The sequence below is a fragment of the Saccopteryx bilineata genome, chromosome 2, assembly GCF_036850765.1.
Source record: "Saccopteryx bilineata isolate mSacBil1 chromosome 2, mSacBil1_pri_phased_curated, whole genome shotgun sequence".
NCBI lineage: Eukaryota > Metazoa > Chordata > Mammalia > Chiroptera > Emballonuridae > Saccopteryx > Saccopteryx bilineata.
The window spans coordinates 352,740,327-352,761,757 of record NC_089491.1 but is presented as its reverse complement, the minus strand read 5'-3'; the positions used below and the strand labels follow the sequence as shown (position 1 = coordinate 352,761,757).

Here is a 21,431-nt window from a genome sequence, read left to right as displayed (position 1 = left end):
TCTTATTATAACATTTGCCTGCTTAGGACTTTTTTTAAAAAGAAACAGTTTTTGATTTTATTTAAAACTTTATTCATTTTAGAGAGGAGAGAAAGGGTGGGGGAAAGGGGGAGGAGCAGGAAGCTGAATTCCCATATGTGCCTCAACCAGGCAAGCCCAGGGCTTCAAACTGGTGATCTCAGCATTCCAGGTCAACACTTTATCACACTGTGCCACCACAGGTCCTGCTGCCTGCTTAGGATTTTTTTTTTTTCCCTATTTTTCTGAAGCTGGAAACGGGGAGAGACAGTCAGACAGACTCCTGCATGCGCCCGACTGGGATCCACCCGGCACGCCCACCAGGGGCGAGGCTCTGCCCACCAGGGGGCGATGCTCTGCCCCTCCGGGGCGTCACTCGGACGCCTGGGGCAGAGGCCAAGGAGCCATCCCCAGCGCTGGGCCATCTTTGCTCCAATGGAGCCTCGGCTGCAGGAGGGGAAGAGAGAGACAGAGAGGAAGGGGGGGGTGGAGAAGCAAATGGGCGCTTTTCCTATGTGCCCTGACCGGAAATCGAACCCGGGTCCCCCGCACGCCAGGCCGACACTCTACCGCTGAGCCAACCGGCCAGGGCCTGCCTGCTTAGGATTTAAAGGTCATGGATGAGGTGTCATGCCTTTCTGGGCTTAGATAATCACCTAATGAAATTAATTTCTGAAATTAAAGCAAACCATTAAAAAGAATTAAATCTTTTATCAAAAATCTGTATAGGCCCTGGCCTGTTGGCTCAGCGGTAGAGCGTCGGCCTAGCGTGAGGAGGACCCGGGTTTGATTCCCGGCCAGGGCACACAGGAGAAGCGCCCATTTGCTTCTCCACCCCTCCGCTGCGCTTTCCTCTCTGTCTCTCTCTTCCCCTCCCGCAGCCAAGGCTCCATTGGAGCAAAGATGGCCCGGGTGCTGGGGATGGCTCTGAAGCCTCTGCCTCAGGCGCTAGAGTAGCTCTGGTCGCAACATGGCGACGCCCAGGATGGGCAGAGCATCGCCCCCTGGTGGGCAGAGCGTCGCCCCATGGTGGGCGTGCCGGGTGGATCCCGGTCGGGTGCACGCGGGAGTCTGTCTGACTGTCTCTCCCTGTTTCCAGCTTCAGAAAAATGAAAAAAAAAAAAAAATCTGTATAGCCTGACCAGGCAGTGGTGCAGTAGATAGAGGGTCGGCCTGAGATGCTAAAACCCTGAGGTCCCTAGCTTAAACATGGCCCCATGGTTGCTGGATTGCGCTCAAAGGTGGCTGCCTTGAACAAGGGATCATTGATCGGCTGGAGGCCCCGGTCAAGGCACATATGAGAAGCAATCAATGAACAACTAAGGCGCCGCAACTATGAGTTGATGCTTCTCATCTCTCTCTCTTCCTGTCTGTCCCTAACTGTCCCACTCTTTCTCACCCTCTCTTCCTCTCTCACTAAAACAAATAAAAATAACGGTATAAAAAATTATAAAGTGAACGTTTATTTGTATTTGTGAAAAGCAAGAATAGACTGTTAAAAATATATGCCATTAGAATTTTTAAAATAACTTTATTGAGATATAATGCACACTCCTTAAAATTCACCCTTTAAAATTGTGAAATTCAGTATAATCTTCACCACTATCTAATTCCAGAACACTTTTATCCGAAAAAGAAACTTCATACTCATTAGCAGTCACTCTCCATTCTCTCTCCCCCTAGCTTATGGCAACCATTAGTCCACTTTCTGTCTCTATGGATTTGTCTAATCTAGAAATTTTATATAATGACTAGAATCATATGTGGCATAGTCTGACTGGCATATATTACTTAGCATAATGTTTTCAGATTAGTCCATGTTGGAACATATACTGGTATTTTATTCCTTTTTATTGTTGAGTAATATTCTATTGTATGAATATAGCACATTTTTGTTGCATGAATGTTAAGGTTGGGTTGTCTCCACTGGCGACTATTATAAACAGTGCTGCTATGAACATTCAAGTACATTTTTTTATGCATACAGTTGACCCTTGAACCACACAGGTCCACTTATATACAGATTTTTTTTAAAGGAAATACCTGTACTGTTTTTGGATCCACAATTGGGAGTCCATGGATACAGAGGGACAACTCTATGCATTAATCTATGCCATTTTATATAGGGGACTTAAAAGACTATACTTCCAGTGATTATTTCTATAGTTCATTATATAGGGGATTTGAGCATCTGTGGATTTGGGTATCCACAGGGGGTCCTTGAACCAATCTCTTCCAGAATCCAACAGACAGCTAAGTTTTAAGTCGGTCAAAAGTTATACACGAATTTTCAACTATAACTATACAGGGGACGGTGCCCTTAATCACTGCATTGTTCCAGGGTCTACTATCTATTTTCAATTTTCTTGGGTGTTTAACTAGGAGTAGAATTGATGGTTCATATGATAACTCAATGTTTAGCAAATGTTTGAAGAACTGAGAAAGAGTTTTTTCTGAAGTAGCTGCACTATTTTACAATTTCAACAGCAATGTATGAGGACTGCAATTTTCTCATTCTCACCCACACTAATTACTATCTTTCCTTTTTTTTTTTTTTCCTGTATTATTCTGAAGCCGGAAACGGGAAGAGACAGTCAGACAGACTCCTGCATGCGCCCTACTGGGATCCACCCGGCACACCCACCAGGGGGCGACGCTCTGCCCACCAGGGGGCGATGCTCTGCCCCTCCGGGGCGTCGCTCTGCCACTCTAGCACCTGGGGCAGAGGCCGAGGAGCCATCTCCAGCGCCCGGGCCATCTTTGCTCCAGTGGAGCCTCAGCTGCGGGAGGGGAAGAGAGAGACAGAGAGGAAGGAGAGGGGGAGGGGTGGAGAAGCAGATGGCCGCTTCTCCTGTGTGCCCTGGCCGGGAATCGAACCCGGGACTTCTGCACGCCAGGCCGATGCTCTACCACTGAGCCAACCGGCCAGGGCCACTATCTTTCCTTTATTTTAGCCATCCTAGTAGGTGTGAAGTGGTATCTCACTGTAATATTAATTTTCCTAACAAGTAATTATGTTGAGCATTTTTTCAAGTGCTTATTGGCCACTTGTTTACTTTCTTTGGAGAAATGCCAATTCAGATCCTTTGCCTGTCATCAGAAATTTGAGGTAAAATAATTCTGCACACACATCTACAATATGATTTTGAGATAATAAAAGTACTTACATTTGGCTTTTTCTTCATCTCTGCCTCTTGTAAGAAGAACAAGTCCAACTATTAAATTATTGAAGTGCAGTCCTTTTGATGTTCCACCAAAAGAACAGTAAATCACCTAAGAGAAAATGATAAGCCAACATTAGATGTTTCAGTTGTTGAGGAATTTAAGGCTGGTAATAACTTAAACAAACCTTGTCTCTATCTCCAAACAAAGCCCTGATAAACTAAGTGAAATGATGTTAAGTTTCTCCCCCTTCTTCCTCTTTTATATCTTGTTATTATACTGAGCCAAGAATATACTGTATCTAAAGTACACATATCACTGGCTCACACACTGAATATTTATTCTTTCTCTTTGGAATCCTTACCAAGAACCAGGAAGATAAAGGTCCTTTCCTTCAATAACCCCAATAATGTGATAAGGATTCTGTGTGATTACAGAATCTCCCTCAATTTCTGTAGAACACATGCACATCACTTGAATTTAAAAGACTGAAATCCTCTAACTGAATGTGTAACCATGTAGAAACTTCATCTCTTTAATATGACCTTTTCTCTGTTCTTTCCTTTTGATTCAAACAGGCCTCATCCAGCACCTTGATTCATCTGCCTCTTTCTCCCTTATACATCCACTCTCTTAATCATTAAGTCCTCACAAGGGAATGTGGCAGAGGGGGAAGGGGTCCTGAGTGAATGGAATGGGGGGAGGGGGGAGAGAGGGTGTAAAGAGGGACAAATATAAGGTGACGGAAAATGATTTGATGTTGGGTGATGGGTATACAACATAATTAACAGTTCAAGTGTTACAGAAATGTTCACTTGAAACCTATGTATTCTTTTTTTTTTTTTTTTTTTGTATTTTTCTGAAGTTGGAAACGGGGAGGCAGTCAGACAGACTCCCGCATGCGCCCGACCAACTGGGATCCACCCGGCATGCCCACCAGGGGGCGATGCTCCGCCCATCTGGGGTGTCGCTCTGCCGCAATCAGAGCCATTCTAGCGCCTGAGGCAGAGGCCACAGAGCCATCCTCAGCTCCTCAGCGCCCAGGCAAACTTTGATCCAATGGAGCCTTGGCTGCGGGAGGGGAAGAGAGAGACAGAGAGGAAGGAATGGGGGAGGGGTGGAGAAGCAGATGGGCCCTTCTCCTGTGTGCCCTGGCCGGGAATTGAACCTATGACTACTGCGCTCCAGGCCGACGCTCTACCACTGAGCCAACAGGCCAGGGCTGAAACCTATGTATTCTTATTGAGCAATGTCACCCTGTTAAAAAATTCATTTTCTCTTAAAAAATATATATAGACCTTAGAACAATGAGGTTCTGTTGGGCATCAAATAATCTCAGGAACAAAACATTGGTTCTATTGAGCACAGAGACAGAGCCTCAGTCAAACTACAAGTAACATCTAGGCCTTAGTTGTGTTCAACTCCAGAATGACCCTAACAACCACATCCTTGTGAAACCAAAATGATGCCATGGCTGATATCAGGACCACAGGCAATGATCAACTTACCCATTGCCTTGGCACTAGCCAATCCATAGAGACCACGGCCCTAACTCCCTTTGTCACCATGATTTATGATCCCCCCACCCCCCATTAAACTAACCCATCCCCTAGAAGCCATTAGGTACCCAGGTCTTTGAGCATTAACTCATCTGGGACTCTGGGCCTGGGCCACCTCCTCAGCTAATAAATCCTTATTTTCTTTGCTGCAAACTCCTGTTCATATCTTATTGCCTATAAGGGGAGGTTCTAGTTTCCCAATTCAAATAGCTGAATTCCATCTCTGAGAGGTAGCAGATTTCCAATGGTGGCTCTAGAAGAGACAGCAAAAACTTTGTGATCATGAGACTATGCCAAAATCCCCTGTGGCTTCTAGCTCCATCCCATCTCTAAAGCCAGAAAATGAGGCTGGGTTAAGTCAGGTGAATACACAGAACTATGTACTTCAATGCCTCTAAATTTAAATGAGGTGGAACCAAAAAACAAAAATTTCACTGAATTCATGATATCCTAGATCTTTGAGTTGATTTGTCAAATCAAGTTATAATATTCAACACTCAGCAAGATACAAAAACTTTAACAATGTAAGAGAAATGTTAAACAGAAAAATATTTGAGTGAAAAATTGTTTTTAACAGTTATTAGTTATAATGGGATATCATTTAGCATAAAAATGGATGAAGTTCTAACACATGCTACAACATGGCTGAATCTTAAAAACATCATGCTAAGTGAAATAAGCCAGACACAAAAAGACAAATATTAAAAAAAAAGACAAATATTGTATGATTCCACTTATATGAAATATACAGAATAGAAAATTCATTGGATTAGGGAGGGGAGAAGATGGGGTTATTCTTACTTACTGGGTAGAGCTTGTATGTATGGGATAAAATATTTTAGAAAAGTGGTGATGGTTTAATAATATTGTAAATGTACTAAAGACACTAAAACATACACTTCAAATAGTTAAAATATCAAATTTTGTTATATATATTTGACCACAAACACTCTCTGCCCTCTCTCACCTCAGTAGGATACAGCAACAATAGTGACTCACTTGAGAACTGACCTATCTCACTCATCCAGTGGTGTCATGGAATTATTCAAAAAATTCAAAGACTGAATAGCAATATCAAACAAAAGCCTAACCCACAGGTAGCTCTAAAAATAACTCACAAGTGGGCCCTGATGGTTGGCTCAGCGGTAGAACATTGGCCCCGTGTGGAAATCCGAGTTCAATTCCTGGTCAGGGCACACAGGAGAAGTGCCCATCTGCTCCCTCATTCCTCCTTTCATCCCTCTTCACCTCCCACAGACAGTGGCTTAATTGGTTCAAGCAAGTTGGCTCCTGGTGCTGATGGCTCCATGGCCTCAACTCAGGTGCTAAAATAATTCAGTTGCTAAGCAATGGAGCAGTAGCCCCAGATGGGCAGAACATCACCCAGTAGGAGGGCTTGCCGAGTGGATCTCAGTTGGGCGCATGAGCGAGTCTGTCTCTCTGCCTCAACCATCTCACTTTAAAAACAAAACAAAAAACTCACAAGTAGTTCTAGTTATTAAGAAACAAAGAGCCCTGGCCGGTTGGCTCAGCGGTAGAGCATTGGCCTAGCGTGCGGAGGACCCAGGTTCGATTCCCGGCCAGGGCACACAGGAGAAGCGCCCATTTGCTTCTCCACCCCTCCGCCGCGCTTTCCTCTCTGTCTCTCTCTTCCCCTCCCGCAGCCAAGGCTCCATTGGAGCAAAGATGGCCCGGGTGCTGGGGATGGCTCTGTGGCCTCTGCCTCAGGCGCTAGAGTGGCTCTGGTCGCAACATGGCGACACCCAGGATGGGCAGAGCATCGCCCCCTGGTGGGCAGAGCGTCGCCCCTGGTGGGCGTGCCGGGTGGATCCCGGTCGGGCGCATGCGGGAGTCTGTCTGACTGTCTCTCCCTGTTTCCAGCTTCAGAAAAATGAAAAAAAAAAAAGAAAAAAAGAAAAGAAATTACTCCCAATTCACAAAAAACTATAATTTATACTTTATGAAAATTAAGTTTATTTTTTTAACTTTTAAATTTTCTCTATTTTTAATTTTAATTGAAATTATTGGGGTATATGATTAGAGTGCATGATGATAACATTGGTTAATAAAATTACATAGGTTTCAAGTATGCAATTCTATAACACTTTTTAAATTTTTCAATTACAGTTGACATTCAATAAGAGTTTCAGGTATACAAAAAATGACTGTTTAGAATACAGAGTGCATTTCCCCTCATAATTAATGATCAGATTTCCCTGGCTAACCCCCAGAATTCTACCTAAATCATAATATGATTAAAATACTGAGAAACTAAAAAATAATTATAAGGACTTTCAAAATCAATGTTTCCATCTCTCTCCCTCCCTTCCTCTCTCTAAAATCAATCAATATATTAAAGAATATTAATAAAAAGCATCCTACTACAAGTATATACATTTCATCTCTATTATGAACTAAATAAGCTTGAGGGCTAATATAAGAATAAAGACATTTGCTTCAGCCTGACCTGTGGTGGCGCAGTGGATAAAATGTCAACCTGGAATACTGAGGTCTCCAGTTCAAAACCCTTTACTTGTCTGGTCAAGGCACATATGGGGGAGTTGATGCTTCCTGCTCCTCCCCCTCTCTCTTCTCTCTCTCTCTCTCTCTCTCTCTCTCCCCCTCTCTCTCTAAAAATGAGTTAATTAATTAAAAAAATAAAACAATTGCTTCACCTGTGGTGGCACAGTGGATAGAGTACCAACTTGGAACGTTGAGGTCACTGGTTCAATACCCTGGGCTTGCCTAGTCAAGGCATATATAACAATCAACCAGTGAACAGCTATACTGAAGAAACTATTCATTACCGCCCCTGGCCCCCATAAAATCAATAAAATCTTTAAAAAAACCCATAATTTATAAATATTGTTTCTAATTGGAAATGTCTGCATTATCCAATAAAAAGGTAATAAAAAGATAACATAAATATGTTCCTCCCATCTCTCCTCCCTTCTTGGTCCTTGACTCATCCCACTGCTGAGATAATTAGGTGAACAAAAGTAAGCTAAAGAAACACAGTGAGCAACCCGAGTAGGAGCACCAAACATTATCCAGTCCCTACATCTCAAAAATATCCTTGGCAATATTACTCTAAATCACATTCCTGACCCTGGCAGGTTGGCTCAGTGGTAGAGCGTCGGCCTGGCACGCAGGAGTCCCGGGTTCGATTCCCGGCCAGGGGCACACAGGAGAAGCACCCATCTGCTTCTCTATCCCTCCCCGTCTCCTTCCTCTTTTTCTCTCTCTTCCCCTCCTGCAGCCAAGGCTCCACTGGAGCAAAGTTTGCCCAGGCACTGAGGATGGCTCTGTGGCCTCTGCCTCAGGCGCTAGAATGGCTCTGATTGTGGCAGAGCAACACCCCAAGATGGGCAGAGCATCGCCCCCTGGTGGGCATGCCGGGTGGATCCCAGTCGGGCGCATGCGGGAGTCTGTCTCACTGCCTCCCCGTTTCCAGCTTTGGAAAAATACAAACAAATAAAAATAAAAATAAAATAAAAAAATAAATCACATTCCTAAAACCATGACCATCTTTCTCTAAGGATGGACTGTTCAAGCAGATAGTAACATGTTTGTCTATCTTTTGTTCATTTCTTCTTTTCCAGCTCAGGTCAAGAAGTAATAAGGCAACTGAGCATAGAGCACACTTTCTACACATACACATTGGCTACTACAATAATAAACCTGGAAGGATGGCAACAGTGAAACCAGGGAATGCCAGTGACGTGCTGGTCATAACCAGATGCTGCATTAGGACTACCTTTAAAAATACAGTCCATGGGCTCTAAAATGCTATTTGAAGAATGATAATAACTTGTGCCAAGGCATTCTTCTCTTACTTGCTCCCTCAGTTACCAAATATATACATTTTACAAATAAATAGTACTCTGTGATATATTAAAATCAGGTAAATTTGAGAAACACTGTACTAGCCCAAACACGTAGTCATTCTAGGCAACGAAAAGAAAAACAAGAAAGTGGGACTACATCAAACTAAAAAGCCCTTACACGGCAAAGGAAACCAACAACAGAAAAAAAAGAAAGAATTGAATAAATATTTGCAAGCCCTATCTCCGATAAGAAGTTAATATCCAGCCTGACTAGGCAGTGGCGCATTGGATAGAGTGTCGGACTGGGATGCAGAGGACCCAAGTTCGAGACCCCAAGGTCGCCAGCTTGAGCGCAAGCTCATCTGGTTTGAGTGAAGCTCACCAGCTTGGACCCAAGGTTGCTGGCTCAAGCAAGGGGTTACTCAGACTGCAGAAGGCCCGCGGTCAAGGCACATATGAGAAAGCAATCAATGAACGACTAAGGTGTCGCAACGAAAAACTGATGATTGATGCTTCTCATCTCTCTCCATTCCTGTCTGTCTGTCCCTATTTGTTTCTCTCTGTCTCTGTAGAAAAAAGAAAAAAAAAGTTAATATCCAAAAATACATAAAGAACTCATACAACTCAAAAGCAGAAAATAAATTAAATAAAATTTTTATTTTAAAAAAGTCAGGGAGGCCTGGCAGGTTGGCTCAGTGGTAGAGCGTCGGCCTGGTGTGCAGGAGTCCCAGGTTCGATTCCCGGCCAGGGCACACAGGAGAAACGCCCATCTGCTTCTCCACCCCTCCCCCTCTTCTTCCTCTCTGTCTCTTTCTTCCCCTCCCGCAGCCAAGGCTCCACTGGAGCAAAAAGTTGGCCCGGGCGCTGAGGATGGCTCTGTGGCCTCTGCCTCAAGTGCTAGAATGGCTCTGGTTGCAACAGAACAACACCCCAGATGGGCAGAGCATCGCCCCCTGGTGGGCATGCCGAGTGGATCCCGGTCAAGCACACGCGGGAGTCTGTCTGACTGCCTCCCTGTTTCCAACTTCAGAAAAATACAAAAAACAAAAAAAAGTCAGGGAACCAAATAGACATTTCCCCAAAAACATACAAATAACCAACAGCTACATGAAAATGTGCTCGACATCACTAATCAGCAGGGAAATGCAACCAAAACCACAATAAGATACTGCCTTGCACAAGTTCAAAAAAAAAAAAAGCGAGAGAGACAACATGGTATAGAAAAGATAAGAAAGTAAAATCTAAGAGTTGTCATCACAAGAAAAAAATATTTTTCTTTTGTATTATATGAGATAATGAATGTTAACTAAACTCATTGTGGTAACATTGATAAAATATGTAAGTCAAATCATTAAAATCATTACACCACACATTGTAAACTAATACAGTGCTGGTATGTCAATGACATCTCAAAGAAACTAAAAAAAAAAGATAAGTGCTGGTGAGAGTGTGGAGAAAAGGGAATCCTTGTTAATGTTGGTAGAAATGTAAATTGGTGCAGTCACTATGGAAAACAGTGTAGAGGTTCCTCAAGAAATAAAAAATAGAACTACCATATGACCCACAATCCCACACCTGGGCATATATCCACAGCAAATAAAATCAGAATATTCACTGTAGCATTATTCACAATAACCAAGATATAGACACAACCAAAGTGTCCATCAACAGATGACAAGATAAAGATGTGGTATATATACACAATAGAATGTTATTATTCAAGCACAAGAAAGAAGGAAATCTTGCCATTTGTGACAATATGGATAAAACTTGAAAGCATTATGCTATGTGAAATTAGCCAGACAGAGAAAGATAAATACTGCATGACACCACTTACATGTGAAATCTTAGAAAGTCTGACTTAAAAAGAGTAGAAAAAAGGCAGGTGGGGGAAATAGGACAAGGTTTGTAAAAATATATTGATATTACACACACACACACACACACACACACACAGTGGTGGGATTCAGCCAGTTCGCACCAGTTTGCCAGAACCGATACTTAATTTTTGTTGAGTTCAGAGAACCAGTTGTTAAAATGGCAATGGCACTTGTTACCCTGGTCAGATGACTCAGTTGGTTAGAACATCGTCCAGAAGCAACCAGTTCAATTCCAGGGCACATACAGGAATGGACTGATATTCCTGTCTCTCCTCTCTCCCCCCTTCCTCTAAAATCAATGAAAAAATAATCACTTAAAATGGCACTTGTAATCAGGGTTCACTCTAAGGTGGGTGCCTGGGCAGCTGCCCAATGTGGAAATCACAAATTTACATTTTTTGGTCTTTTTAAACATTCATCTGCGCAACAGCATTTTCTTTTTTTTTTTTTTTTTTTTTTTTTTTTTATAATTTTATTTTTTTAATGGGGTGACATCAATAAATCAGGATACATATATTCAAAGATAACAAGTCCAGGTTATCTTGTCGTTCAATTATGTTGCATACCCACCACCCAAAGTCAGATTGTCCTCTGTCACCTTCTATCTTGTTTTCTTTGTGCCCCTCCCACCCCCTATCCCTCTCCCATTCCCCCCTCCCCCCCGTAACCACCACACTCTTATCAATGTCTCTTAGTTTCACTATTATGTCCCACCTACGTATGGAATAATACAGTTCCTGTTTTTTTCTGATTTACTTATTTCGCTTCGTATCATGTTATCAAGATCCCACCATTTTGCTGTAAATGTTCCGATGTCATCATTTCTTATGGCTGAGTAGTATTCCATAGTGTATATGTGCCACATCTTCTTTATCCAGTCATCTATTGATGGGCTTTTTGGTTGTTTCCATGTCCTGGCCACTGTGAACAATGCTGCAATAAACATGGGGCTGCATGTGTCTTTACGTATCAATGTTTCTGAGTTTTGGGGATATATACCCAGTAGAGGGATTGCTGGGTCATAAGGTAGTTCTATTTTCAGTTTTTTGAGGAACCACCATACTTTCTTCCATAATGGTTGTACTACTTTACATTCCCACCAACAGTGTATGAGGGTTCCTTTTTCTCCACAGCCTCTCCAACATTTGCTATTACCTGACTTGCTAATAACAGCTAATCGAACAGGTGTGAGGTGGTATCTCATTGCCGTTTTGATTTGCATTTCTCTAATAGCTAAAGAAGATGAGCATCTTTTCATATATCTGTTGGCCATTTGTATTTCTTCCTGGGAGAAGTGTCTATTCATATCCTCTTCCCATTTTTTTATTGGATTGTTTGTTTGTTTGTTGTTGAGTTTTATGAGTTCTTTGTATATTTTGGATATTAGGCCCTTATCTGAGCTGTTGTTTGAAAATATCATTTCCCATTTAGTTGGCTTTCTGTTTATTTTGTTATCAGTTTCCCTTGCTGAGCAAAAACTTCTTAGGCAACAGCATTTTCTAAGCACCTGTAGGAATGTTCATTCTGTCCACAAGTGAAAAATATTTGACAGAATAAGCTTGTAATATTTATTCATTTCATAAAACTCATTATACCTCTGATGAAATACTAATTTTAATTTCCTCCACATGTTACTTCAGTAAACAAATATATAATGTAAAGAGAAAAAAAGTGCCAAACAACCAGGGGTGACAACTTGTATAGTTTTTTGCTAGGTATTATTTAATATTTTTTCATTAATATTTTAAAACTCATAACATAATCTAGTTTTGTCTACCTCTTTTACTGTTCTTATTTAAGCCTTAAATGTATGAAATAATAAACTACCTCTTGCTATATCATCTTTTAATACTCTCATTAGGGCAGAGAACCGGATGTTAAATTATTTGAATCCCACCACTGTGTGTGTATATGTGTGTGTGTGTATCACAACTATTTATACATAGTTGATGACTCTGTTACACAACTCAAACTTGTTAAGAGAGAACTTCGATGGTTTTGCAAAAAAAAGGTAAAGAAAAGAAAAAAACCCTGAAGAGCTAGATACTGTAAACTCCAGGGTAACAAATATATTTTAGAAAATTAAGAAAACTGCTACAAAAGCAATTTTTAAAACTTTTTATTTAGAAAATTAAATTTAACAGGGTGTCATTGATCAGGAAAATATTTCAACAGCATTTGAACTGTTGATTATGTTGTATATCCATTACCCAAACTCAAATCACTTTCCAACACCTTATACAATATTTGTCCTTTTTACATCCTTCCCCCTACCCCTACCCCTGTCCTCCTCCTCTATGTCCTCCTCTTGCTGATAACCACTGCACTTTTATCTATGTCCATGAGTCTCAGTTTTATATCCCAACTATGTATGAAATCATACAGTTCTTAGCTTTTTCTGATTTACTTATTTCACTCAGTATAAAGTTCTCAAGGTCCATCCATGTTGTCATAAATGTCACTATGTCATCATTTCTTATGGTTGAGTAGTATTACATTGTATATATGTACCACATCTTCTTTATCCAATCCTCTATCGAGAGACTCTTCAGTTGCTTCCATGTCTTAGCCACTGTGAATAATGCTGAGATGAACAGGGTGGTGCATGTGTCTTTAAACACCAATGTTTTCAAGTTTTGGGTGTAGATACCCACTAGAGGGATTGCTGGGTCATACGGTAGTTCTAGTCTTAATTTCATGAGAAACAACTGTGCTTTCTTCTATAATGGTTGTACTAATTTGCATTCCCACCAGCAGTGAATGAGGGTTCCTTTTCCTCCACGGTCTCTCCAACACTTATTACCTTTCTTGTTGATAGTAGCCAATCTAACAGGTGTGAGGTGGTGTCTCATTGTAGTTCTGATATCCTTTTCTCAAATAGCTAGTGAAGATGAACATCTTTTCCCATATCTGTTGGCCCTCTGTATGTCCTCTTAGGAGAAGTGTCTGTTCAGGTCCTATCCCAATTTTTTAATTGGATTGTTTGTTTGTTGCTGAGTTTTTTAAGTTCTTTGTATATTTTGGATATTAACCCCTTATCGGAGCTGTTGTTTGAAAATATCATCTCCCATTTAGTTGGCTGCCTGTTGGATCTGTTGTCAGTTTCTTTTGCTGTGCAAATGCTTTTTAGTTTGATACAGTCCCATTTATTTATTTTTGCCTTTACTTTCCTTGCCTTTAGGGGCAAATTCATAAATTATTATCTACAACCAAGGTACCTATGTTTTCTTCTATGTAATTTATTGTTTCAGATCTTACATTTAAGTCTTTTTGGTCCATTTGGAATTTTTGTTCAGGGGGACAAACTATAGTCAAGTTTCGTTCTTCTACATGTGGCTTTCCAATTTACACAGCATCATTTATTGAAGAGGCTTTCTTTTCTTTATTGTGTGTTTTTGGCTCCTTTGCTGAAGATGATTTTTCCATATACAGGTGGATTTATTTTTGGGTACTCCATTGTGCTCCATTGGTGTGTATGTCTGTTTTTCTGCCAATACCATGCTGTTTTGATTATCGTGACTCTATACTATAACTTGAAGTCACATAGTGTGATACCTCTGGCTTGACTCTTTTTCTTCAGGATTGCTGAGCTATTCGTGGTTTTTTATGGTTCCACACAAACCTGGTAATTTTTTGTTTTATTTATTTTTAAAAATAACATTGAGATTTTGATGGAGATTGAATTAAATTTGTATATTGCTTTGGGTACTATGGCCATTTTAACTATGATTCTTCCAATCCATGAACATGAAATATTTTTCCATTTCATGTGTCTTTTTCAATTTCTTTCAATAATGTTTTGTAGTTTTCAGTATATAGGTCCTTTTTATATCCTTTGTTCCTAGGTATTTTTTGTTGTTGTTGCAATTGTAAAGGGAATTGTTTTCTTGAGTTCATTTTCCAAAGAAAGCAATTGACTTCTGTATATTGGTTTTATATCCTGCGACTTTACTTGTATTGGTTTACTTTTCCTAATATATAGTTTTCTGGCAGAGTCTTTGGGGTTTTCTATATACAGGATCATGTCATCTGCAAAAAAGTGAACCTTTACTTCTTTGTTCCTGATATGGATGCCTTTTATTTCTTTCTCGTGCCTGATCACTCTTGCTAAAACTTCCAGGACTATGTTGAATAAGACTAGAGAGAGTGAGCAGGCTTGTCTTGTTCCTGATTTTAGAGAAAAAGCCTTCATTTTTTTCACCATTTAGTATGATATTAGCTGACGGTTTGTCATATATGGCCTTTATTATGCTGAGGTACTTTCCTTCTATTCTGATTTTATTGAGTGTTTTAAACATAAAGGTATGTTGTATCTTATTGAATGCCTTTTCTGCATCTATTGATGCGATCATATGATTTTCATTCTTTGTTTTGTTGATGTGTTGTACTACCTTGATCAATTTCTGTATGTTGAACCATCCTTGTACTCCTGGAATGAATCCCACTTGATTATGACATATTATTTTTTTAATGTGTTGATGTATTTGACTTGCTAGTATTGTTTAGGATTTTTGCATCTGTATTCAAAAATAATAATCTGTAGTTTTCTTTTTTGTGTTGTACTTGACAAGTTTTGGTATAAGGGTTATGTTGGCCTCATAAAATGTGTTAGGGATTATTGCTACTTCTTTTATCTTTTGGAAGATTTTGAGAAGGATAACTACAAAATCTTCTTTGAATATTCTGTAGAATTCACTAGTGTTGCCACCTGGTCCTGGACTTTTTGTTTTTTGGCAAGTTTTCAAAAGTTGTTTCTACTTCTTCCCTGCTCATAGGTCTATTTAGGTTTTCTACTTCCTCATGACTCAGTCTGGGAAGATTGTATAGTTCTAGGAATTTATTTCCTCCAGGTTGTTGAACTTGATGTCACATTATCTTTCATAATATTCTACTATGATACTTTCTATATCTATGATGTCTGTGCTAATTTCTCCTTTCATTTCAGATTTTGTTTATATCAGTCCTTCCTCTTTCTTCCTTAGTGAGTCTAGCCAGTGGTTTATCGCTTTTATTGATCTCTTCAAAGAACCAGCTCTTCGTTGTATTAATTTTTTCTATAGTTATTTTTGTTCTCTATTTCATTTAGCTCTGCTCTAATTTTTACAATTTCCCTTCTTCTGCTGGCTTCGGGGTTGCCTTTGTTCTTCTTCTAGTTCCTTAACATGTGATGTTAGGTTGTTTATTCAGGATCTCTCTTGTTTCTTGATACAAACCTATAATGATATAAACTTCCCTTTTACAACGCTTTCACTGCATTCCAGAAATTTTGATATTTTGTGTATATTTCTTTTGATTTTTGCTTTTATTTTTTAGACCCAGTAGATTTCAAAAGTATGTTGTTTAATTTCAACAGTTTTGGGTATTTCTTAACTTCCTTTTCATAGTTGAATTCTAATTTCAAAGACTTATGGTAAGAAAATATGCTTGGTATAATTTCAATCTTTCTGAATTTGTGAATGTCAGTTTCGTGGCCCAACATATAGTCTATTCTTGAGAATGTTCCATGAACACTGAAAAAAAATGTATACAATCTGATATTTGGGGGCAAAATGTCCATTTGGTACACAGTGTGTCATTTGAGGTTATTATTTCTTTATTGATTTTATGTTTGGATGATCTATCTAAAGCTGTCAATGGTGTGTTGAAATCCCTAAGTATGATAGTGTTTTTGTCTGCTTCTATTTTTAGATCAATTAGTAGATGTCTTACATATTTTGATGCTTCTGATTTCGGTGCATATATATTAAGTGTTTTTTCTTCTTTTTTTTTTCTTCTTTTTTTGTATTTTTCTGAAGCTGGAAATGGGGAGAGACAGTCAGACAGACTCCCGCATGCACCCGACCGGGATCTGCCCGGCACGCCCACTAGGGGGCAACGCTCTGCTCACCAGGAGGCGATGCTCTGCCCCTCCGGGGCGTCGCTCTGTTGCGACCAGAGCCACTCTAGCGCCTGGGGCAGAGGCCAAGGAGCCATCCCCAGTGCCCGGGCCATCTTTGCTCCAATGGAGCCTCGGCTGCGGGAGGAGAAGAGAGAGACAAAAAGGAAGGGGAGGGGGAGGGGTGGAGAAGCAGATGGGAGCTTCTCCTGTGTGCCCTGGCCAGGAATCGAACCCGGGACTTATGCATGCCAGGCCGACGCTCTACCACTGAGCCAACTGGCCAGGGCAAGTGTTTTGTCTTCTTGATACAATGTCCCCTTTATCATTATGAAATGTCCATCTTTGTCTCTGGTTACTTTTGTTGTCTTGAAATCAGCATTGTGAGATATGAGTATGGCTACACCTGCTTTCCTTTGGATATTATTTACTTGGAGAACTGTTTTCCAACCTTTCATTTTGAGTCTACTTTTGTCCTCTCAGCTTAAATGTGTCTCTTGAAGGCAGAATATGGTTGGGTTTTGCTTTTTGATCCAATCTGCTACTCTGTGCCTCTTTATTGGTGAGTTCAGTCCATTTACATTTAGGATAATTATTGATGTGTGAGGATTTCCTACAGCCATTTTATGTTTTGTTTTCTGGTAGCTGTGTCTTGTTTGGTTCTTCTCTTTTTATTGTTTCTGTCCATTGTATTTATTCCATACTTCTTTCCTGTGTCTTCTTTTTAAAGCTGTGTATTTCAGTAGTGGCCTTTTTTGTGGGTGGTTACCATTAAGTTATTAAGAGAAAAATGTTCATATGTACAGAGTCCTTTGTCTTATGAGTACTCCTGCACTCCATGCTTCTTTGCTACTGCAGATCTTTATCCCTTTCCTTTTTTTTTTTTTTTTTTTTTGCATTTTTCTGAAGCTGGAAACAGGGAGAGACAGTCAGACAGACTCCCGCATGCGCCCGACCGGGATCCACCCGGCACGCCCACCAGGGGGCGACGCTCTGCCCACCAGGGGGCGATGCTCTGCCCATCCTGGGCGTCGCCATGTTGCGACCCTCCTGGGTGTCGCCATGTTGCGACCAGAGCCACTCTAGCGCCTGGGGCAGAGGCCACAGAGCCATCCCCAGCGCCCGGGCCATCTTTGCTCCAATGGAGCCTTGGCTGCGGGAGGGGAAGAGAGAGACAGAGAGGAAGGCGCGGCGGAGGGGTGGAGAAGCAAATGGGCGCTTCTCCTATGTGCCCTGGCCGGGAATCGAACCCGGGTCCTCCGCACGCTAGGCCGACGCTCTACCGCTGAGCCAACCGGCCAGGGCTCCCTTTCCCTTTTATGTTATTGTTGTCACAGATTATACTTGTTTTTATTGTGACCTTGTTGAAGCTTTTACTTATATACAATAGTTTTGTTTTGTTCTTTGTGTCTCATCAAATAAATCCCTTCAGTATTTCCTGCAGTGGGGTTTTCTGGTGATAAATTCCCTGAGTCTCTCGCCTGACCTGTGGTGGCACAGTGGATAAAGTGTTGACCTGGAATGATGATGTTGCCAATTCAAAACCCTGGGCTTGCCCGTTCAAGGCACATATGGGAGTTGAAGCTTCCTGCCCCCCCCCAATCTCTCTCTCTCTCTCTCTCTCCTCTAAAATGAATAAATAAAAATAATTAAATTTAAAAAAATTCCCTGAGTCTCTGTATGTAGGTCTGTAAAAGTTTTTATTTCTCCTTCTGTTCTGAAGTATAACTTTGATGAATACAGTACTCTTGGCTGGTGGTAATTCCTCCTTTTCAAAACTTTGAATGTTTGGGTCCACTCTCTTCTGGCTTGTAAAGTTTGTGCTGAGAAATCTGATGATAACCTAACGGGCTTTCCTTTATATGATATGGTCTTCCTTTCCCTAGCTGCTTTGAGGATTCTTTGTCTTCAAATTTTGACAATTTTATTATGATATGCCTTAGAGTAGGCCTGTTTGGGTTGAGGTAACCCAGAATTCTGTTTGCTTCTTAGATTCGAGGCTCTTTTTTCATAGGCTTGAAAAATTCTCATCAATTATTTGTTTGAATAGGCTCTCTGTTATCTTCTCCCTCACTACTTCTTCTGATATACCCATTATTCTTATATTACTTTTTCTGATGGAATCAGACAATTCTTGTAGAACTCTCTTAGTTTCTTTAATTTGTGAGTTTCTCTCCTCTTCTCTGTAGGATCTTTAGTTGACTTTTTTTTTTCAGAGACAGAGAGAGAGTCAGAGAGAGGGATAGACAGACAGGAATGGAGAGAGATGAGAAGCATCAATCATCAGTTTTTTGTTGCGACACCTTAGTTGTTCATTGATTGCTTTCTTATATGTGCCTTGACCATGAGCCCTCAGCAGACTGAGTAACCCCTTGCTCAAGCCAGCAACCTTGGGTCCAAGCTGGTGAGCTTTGCTCAAACCAGATGAACCCGTGCTCAAGCTGGCGACCTCAGGGTCTCGAACCTGGGTCATCTGTATCCCAGTCCAACGCTCTATCCACTGCGCCATCGCCTGGTCAGGCCTTGACTGTCTTTGATGTAATGATTCCTTCCTCTATCTGGCTTGTTCTATTAGCAAAACTTGCTACCTCAGTTTTCAATTCATGTAGAGTATTTCATCTCTGCCTTTAAAGTTTCAATCATCTTGATAAGGTACTTATTTTGTTTTCTGAGCTCATTAAGTTACCTATTGGTGTCTTCTCGCATCTCACTATTTTCAGAACTTCAATTTTGAATTCTCTATCATTTAATTCTAAGGTTTCCATGTGTTGAGATTTTTTTCTGGAAATTTTTCCTTTTCTTTCTGAACTACATCTCTGGTTTGTGTAGCCATGGTATTCAATTTCTTCTTCCTCGATGGCACTTGAGAGTAGTGTTGTTAAGAACCTTAACAAAAAAACAACTAAAAAAATTAAAAGTTAAAAAAATACAATGAAAATATAAAAATTTTAAAAATTATGTCAAGTAATGAAGAAAAACCATAGAAAAAAGATCAAAAACCAAAAAAAAAAAAAATCAAAAAAACACCCAGAAAAATAAATTAAAATATATAAAAATTAAAGAAAATGAAATTCAAAAAAGAAAGAGAGAAAAAAAATAAGGAGGGAAAAAGGGAAAAATGAAGAAAAATTAAATTTTCGTTTTGAGACGTTTCTTCCAGTAGTTATCACTGTATTACAACTTTTAGCTCTGTGAGGCTTCTGGGTTGTCCTCTGCTATAGCAATGATGTAGGTGGGGCTGCAGCTGCATCAGTGGGTGGGGCATGTTGTGAGGGCTTTTACCACTTTAGTTTTCTGGCTTTATGACTCTAGCAATGGTGATATCGGCTTCCGGGCACTCTTGTCACATGTCTCAACAGACGTAGAGACCAGACATGGAGCACTTCTGTTCTTAAGGGAAAGTGGCTCTGGAGAGCTAACTATGGGGTCTGTCTTTGCCACTGTACCATGAGGTAAGGGAGGTGGGATCTGGGAAGCTGGGGGGGGGTGCACTTTAGTTATCTCTGTGCCGAATATAGGCTGCAGGCAGACCATAGGAACACTGGCCGTGACCCCATGTTCTGGTTTGTTGTTGTTTTTTATCTCCCCCTCTGCCCCTCTCTCACCATTACTCCCAGCAGAAGGAAACCCAGTCACTCCAGGTTCCCCTCTCTATACTCCTCAGACAAAATCCAAACAGCCTGAGCTTCCTTCCTCCCCTTAGTCCAGCAGAGAAAACAAAAAACCTAGTCACTTGGGGTCTGTCTCCTCCCCAGAGCCCACAGCAAATACATGTTATATTCCACTCCCCATTTCAACCCATCCCCAGTGTACAGATCTTTCAGGCATGCCTTTGAGCCCAGCTGGATGTGTTATAGTTGTTCAATTTGTTGAAATTTCAAGGGGATAGATCAGGAGTATCTCTTACACTGCCATTACTATGACATCATTCGCAATTTTTTAAAAGTATAGTAAATAATCTATTGATAATTCATACTTACAAGATACAGTTTAACTGATAGACTACATCAAAAACTGGTAATATCCTTCCTTAAGAGAAGGAAAACTAGGTGGCTAAGGAAATAGGTGGAAAGGAAACTTTTCACTGTCCTTTTCAAAAATTTGTACTATGAGAATGTGTCTCCTGTTAAAATGTATAAAGAGAAAGAAAAATGATACACATTTTCTAACAGTCTTTACCAATGAAGACCAAACTAAGGCAAAAAACAAAGTCATGGTCACCAGACAAGACAGTTTTCCAATGGACCAAGTGAGACAGTGCTTTGAATTTTCTATAAACGTAAAAGAATCAATATGACAAATCAATGTTATGTGAATGCAACTGCAGGTGAGTTTTAAGTGAAACAAAATGGTTACCAACTCTGGAACCAAAAAGGCATGGGGTCATGTGGTCTTAGATCAATTTAGAAACTTTAACTTGCTCACCTAGAAAGTGGGATTAATAAGAATAGCATCTATATCTCACATGATATGGTGAGCATTACTTGAGATAAAATTTTTACTATAGTGCCAGGTACATGGTAAATAACTCCATAAATGCTGGTTATTATCATTATCGGTGGGAAGCAACATAGAACAATAACTAATATGGATTTGGATACATAAATAGACTTGAATCTTGGATCTGCTCATTAGCTTTACCACTTACCTTCCTTATGCTTGAAGGAAGGAATCTAACTTCCTTAAGCTTGAAGATCTTTTCTCCTCACTCAGAAAATGATAATAACATCAGTACTTGCATCATGACAAATATCATATGACTTAAATGAGTTGTCAGATAAAAATTTATGAATTCACTAGGCAAACACAATCTAACCAAGTGTTCAAAGTTAATATCCCTGTTAATAGGATAAACTACTACAGGTAGTTGTTCAAAGTACTATATGACATACATGCAAAGCAATTAATAGGTAACTAGCCTATAATATTAATAAACAACCAAAGTCCCTCACAGTGATATAGTATTTCCAAGGGAAAGGTTTGGTTTCAAATAAACAAATTGCTTTTATTTGTACCTAATAAAACATCTCCTATACTATGTTATTATATATAACTATGATATTGTCAGTTTTGGGTTCAGCTGAAACTATCCATAGGATAAAAATAACAA

The 21,431-nt window shown here is 40.3% G+C and overlaps 1 protein-coding gene across 4 annotated transcripts in view; it reads right to left on the bottom strand.

The window, feature by feature from the left end:
- Nucleotides 1-21,431, bottom strand: part of USP32 (ubiquitin specific peptidase 32) — a 174,487-nt gene that overhangs the window by 110,621 nt on the left and 42,435 nt on the right. For all 4 annotated transcript variants that reach the window (XM_066262748.1, XM_066262749.1, XM_066262750.1 and 1 more), the window contains exon 3: nt 3,186-3,291. In XM_066262748.1, coding sequence (XP_066118845.1) covers nt 3,186-3,291 — 106 coding nt within the window. The remainder of the gene's footprint in view (nt 1-3,185; nt 3,292-21,431) is intronic.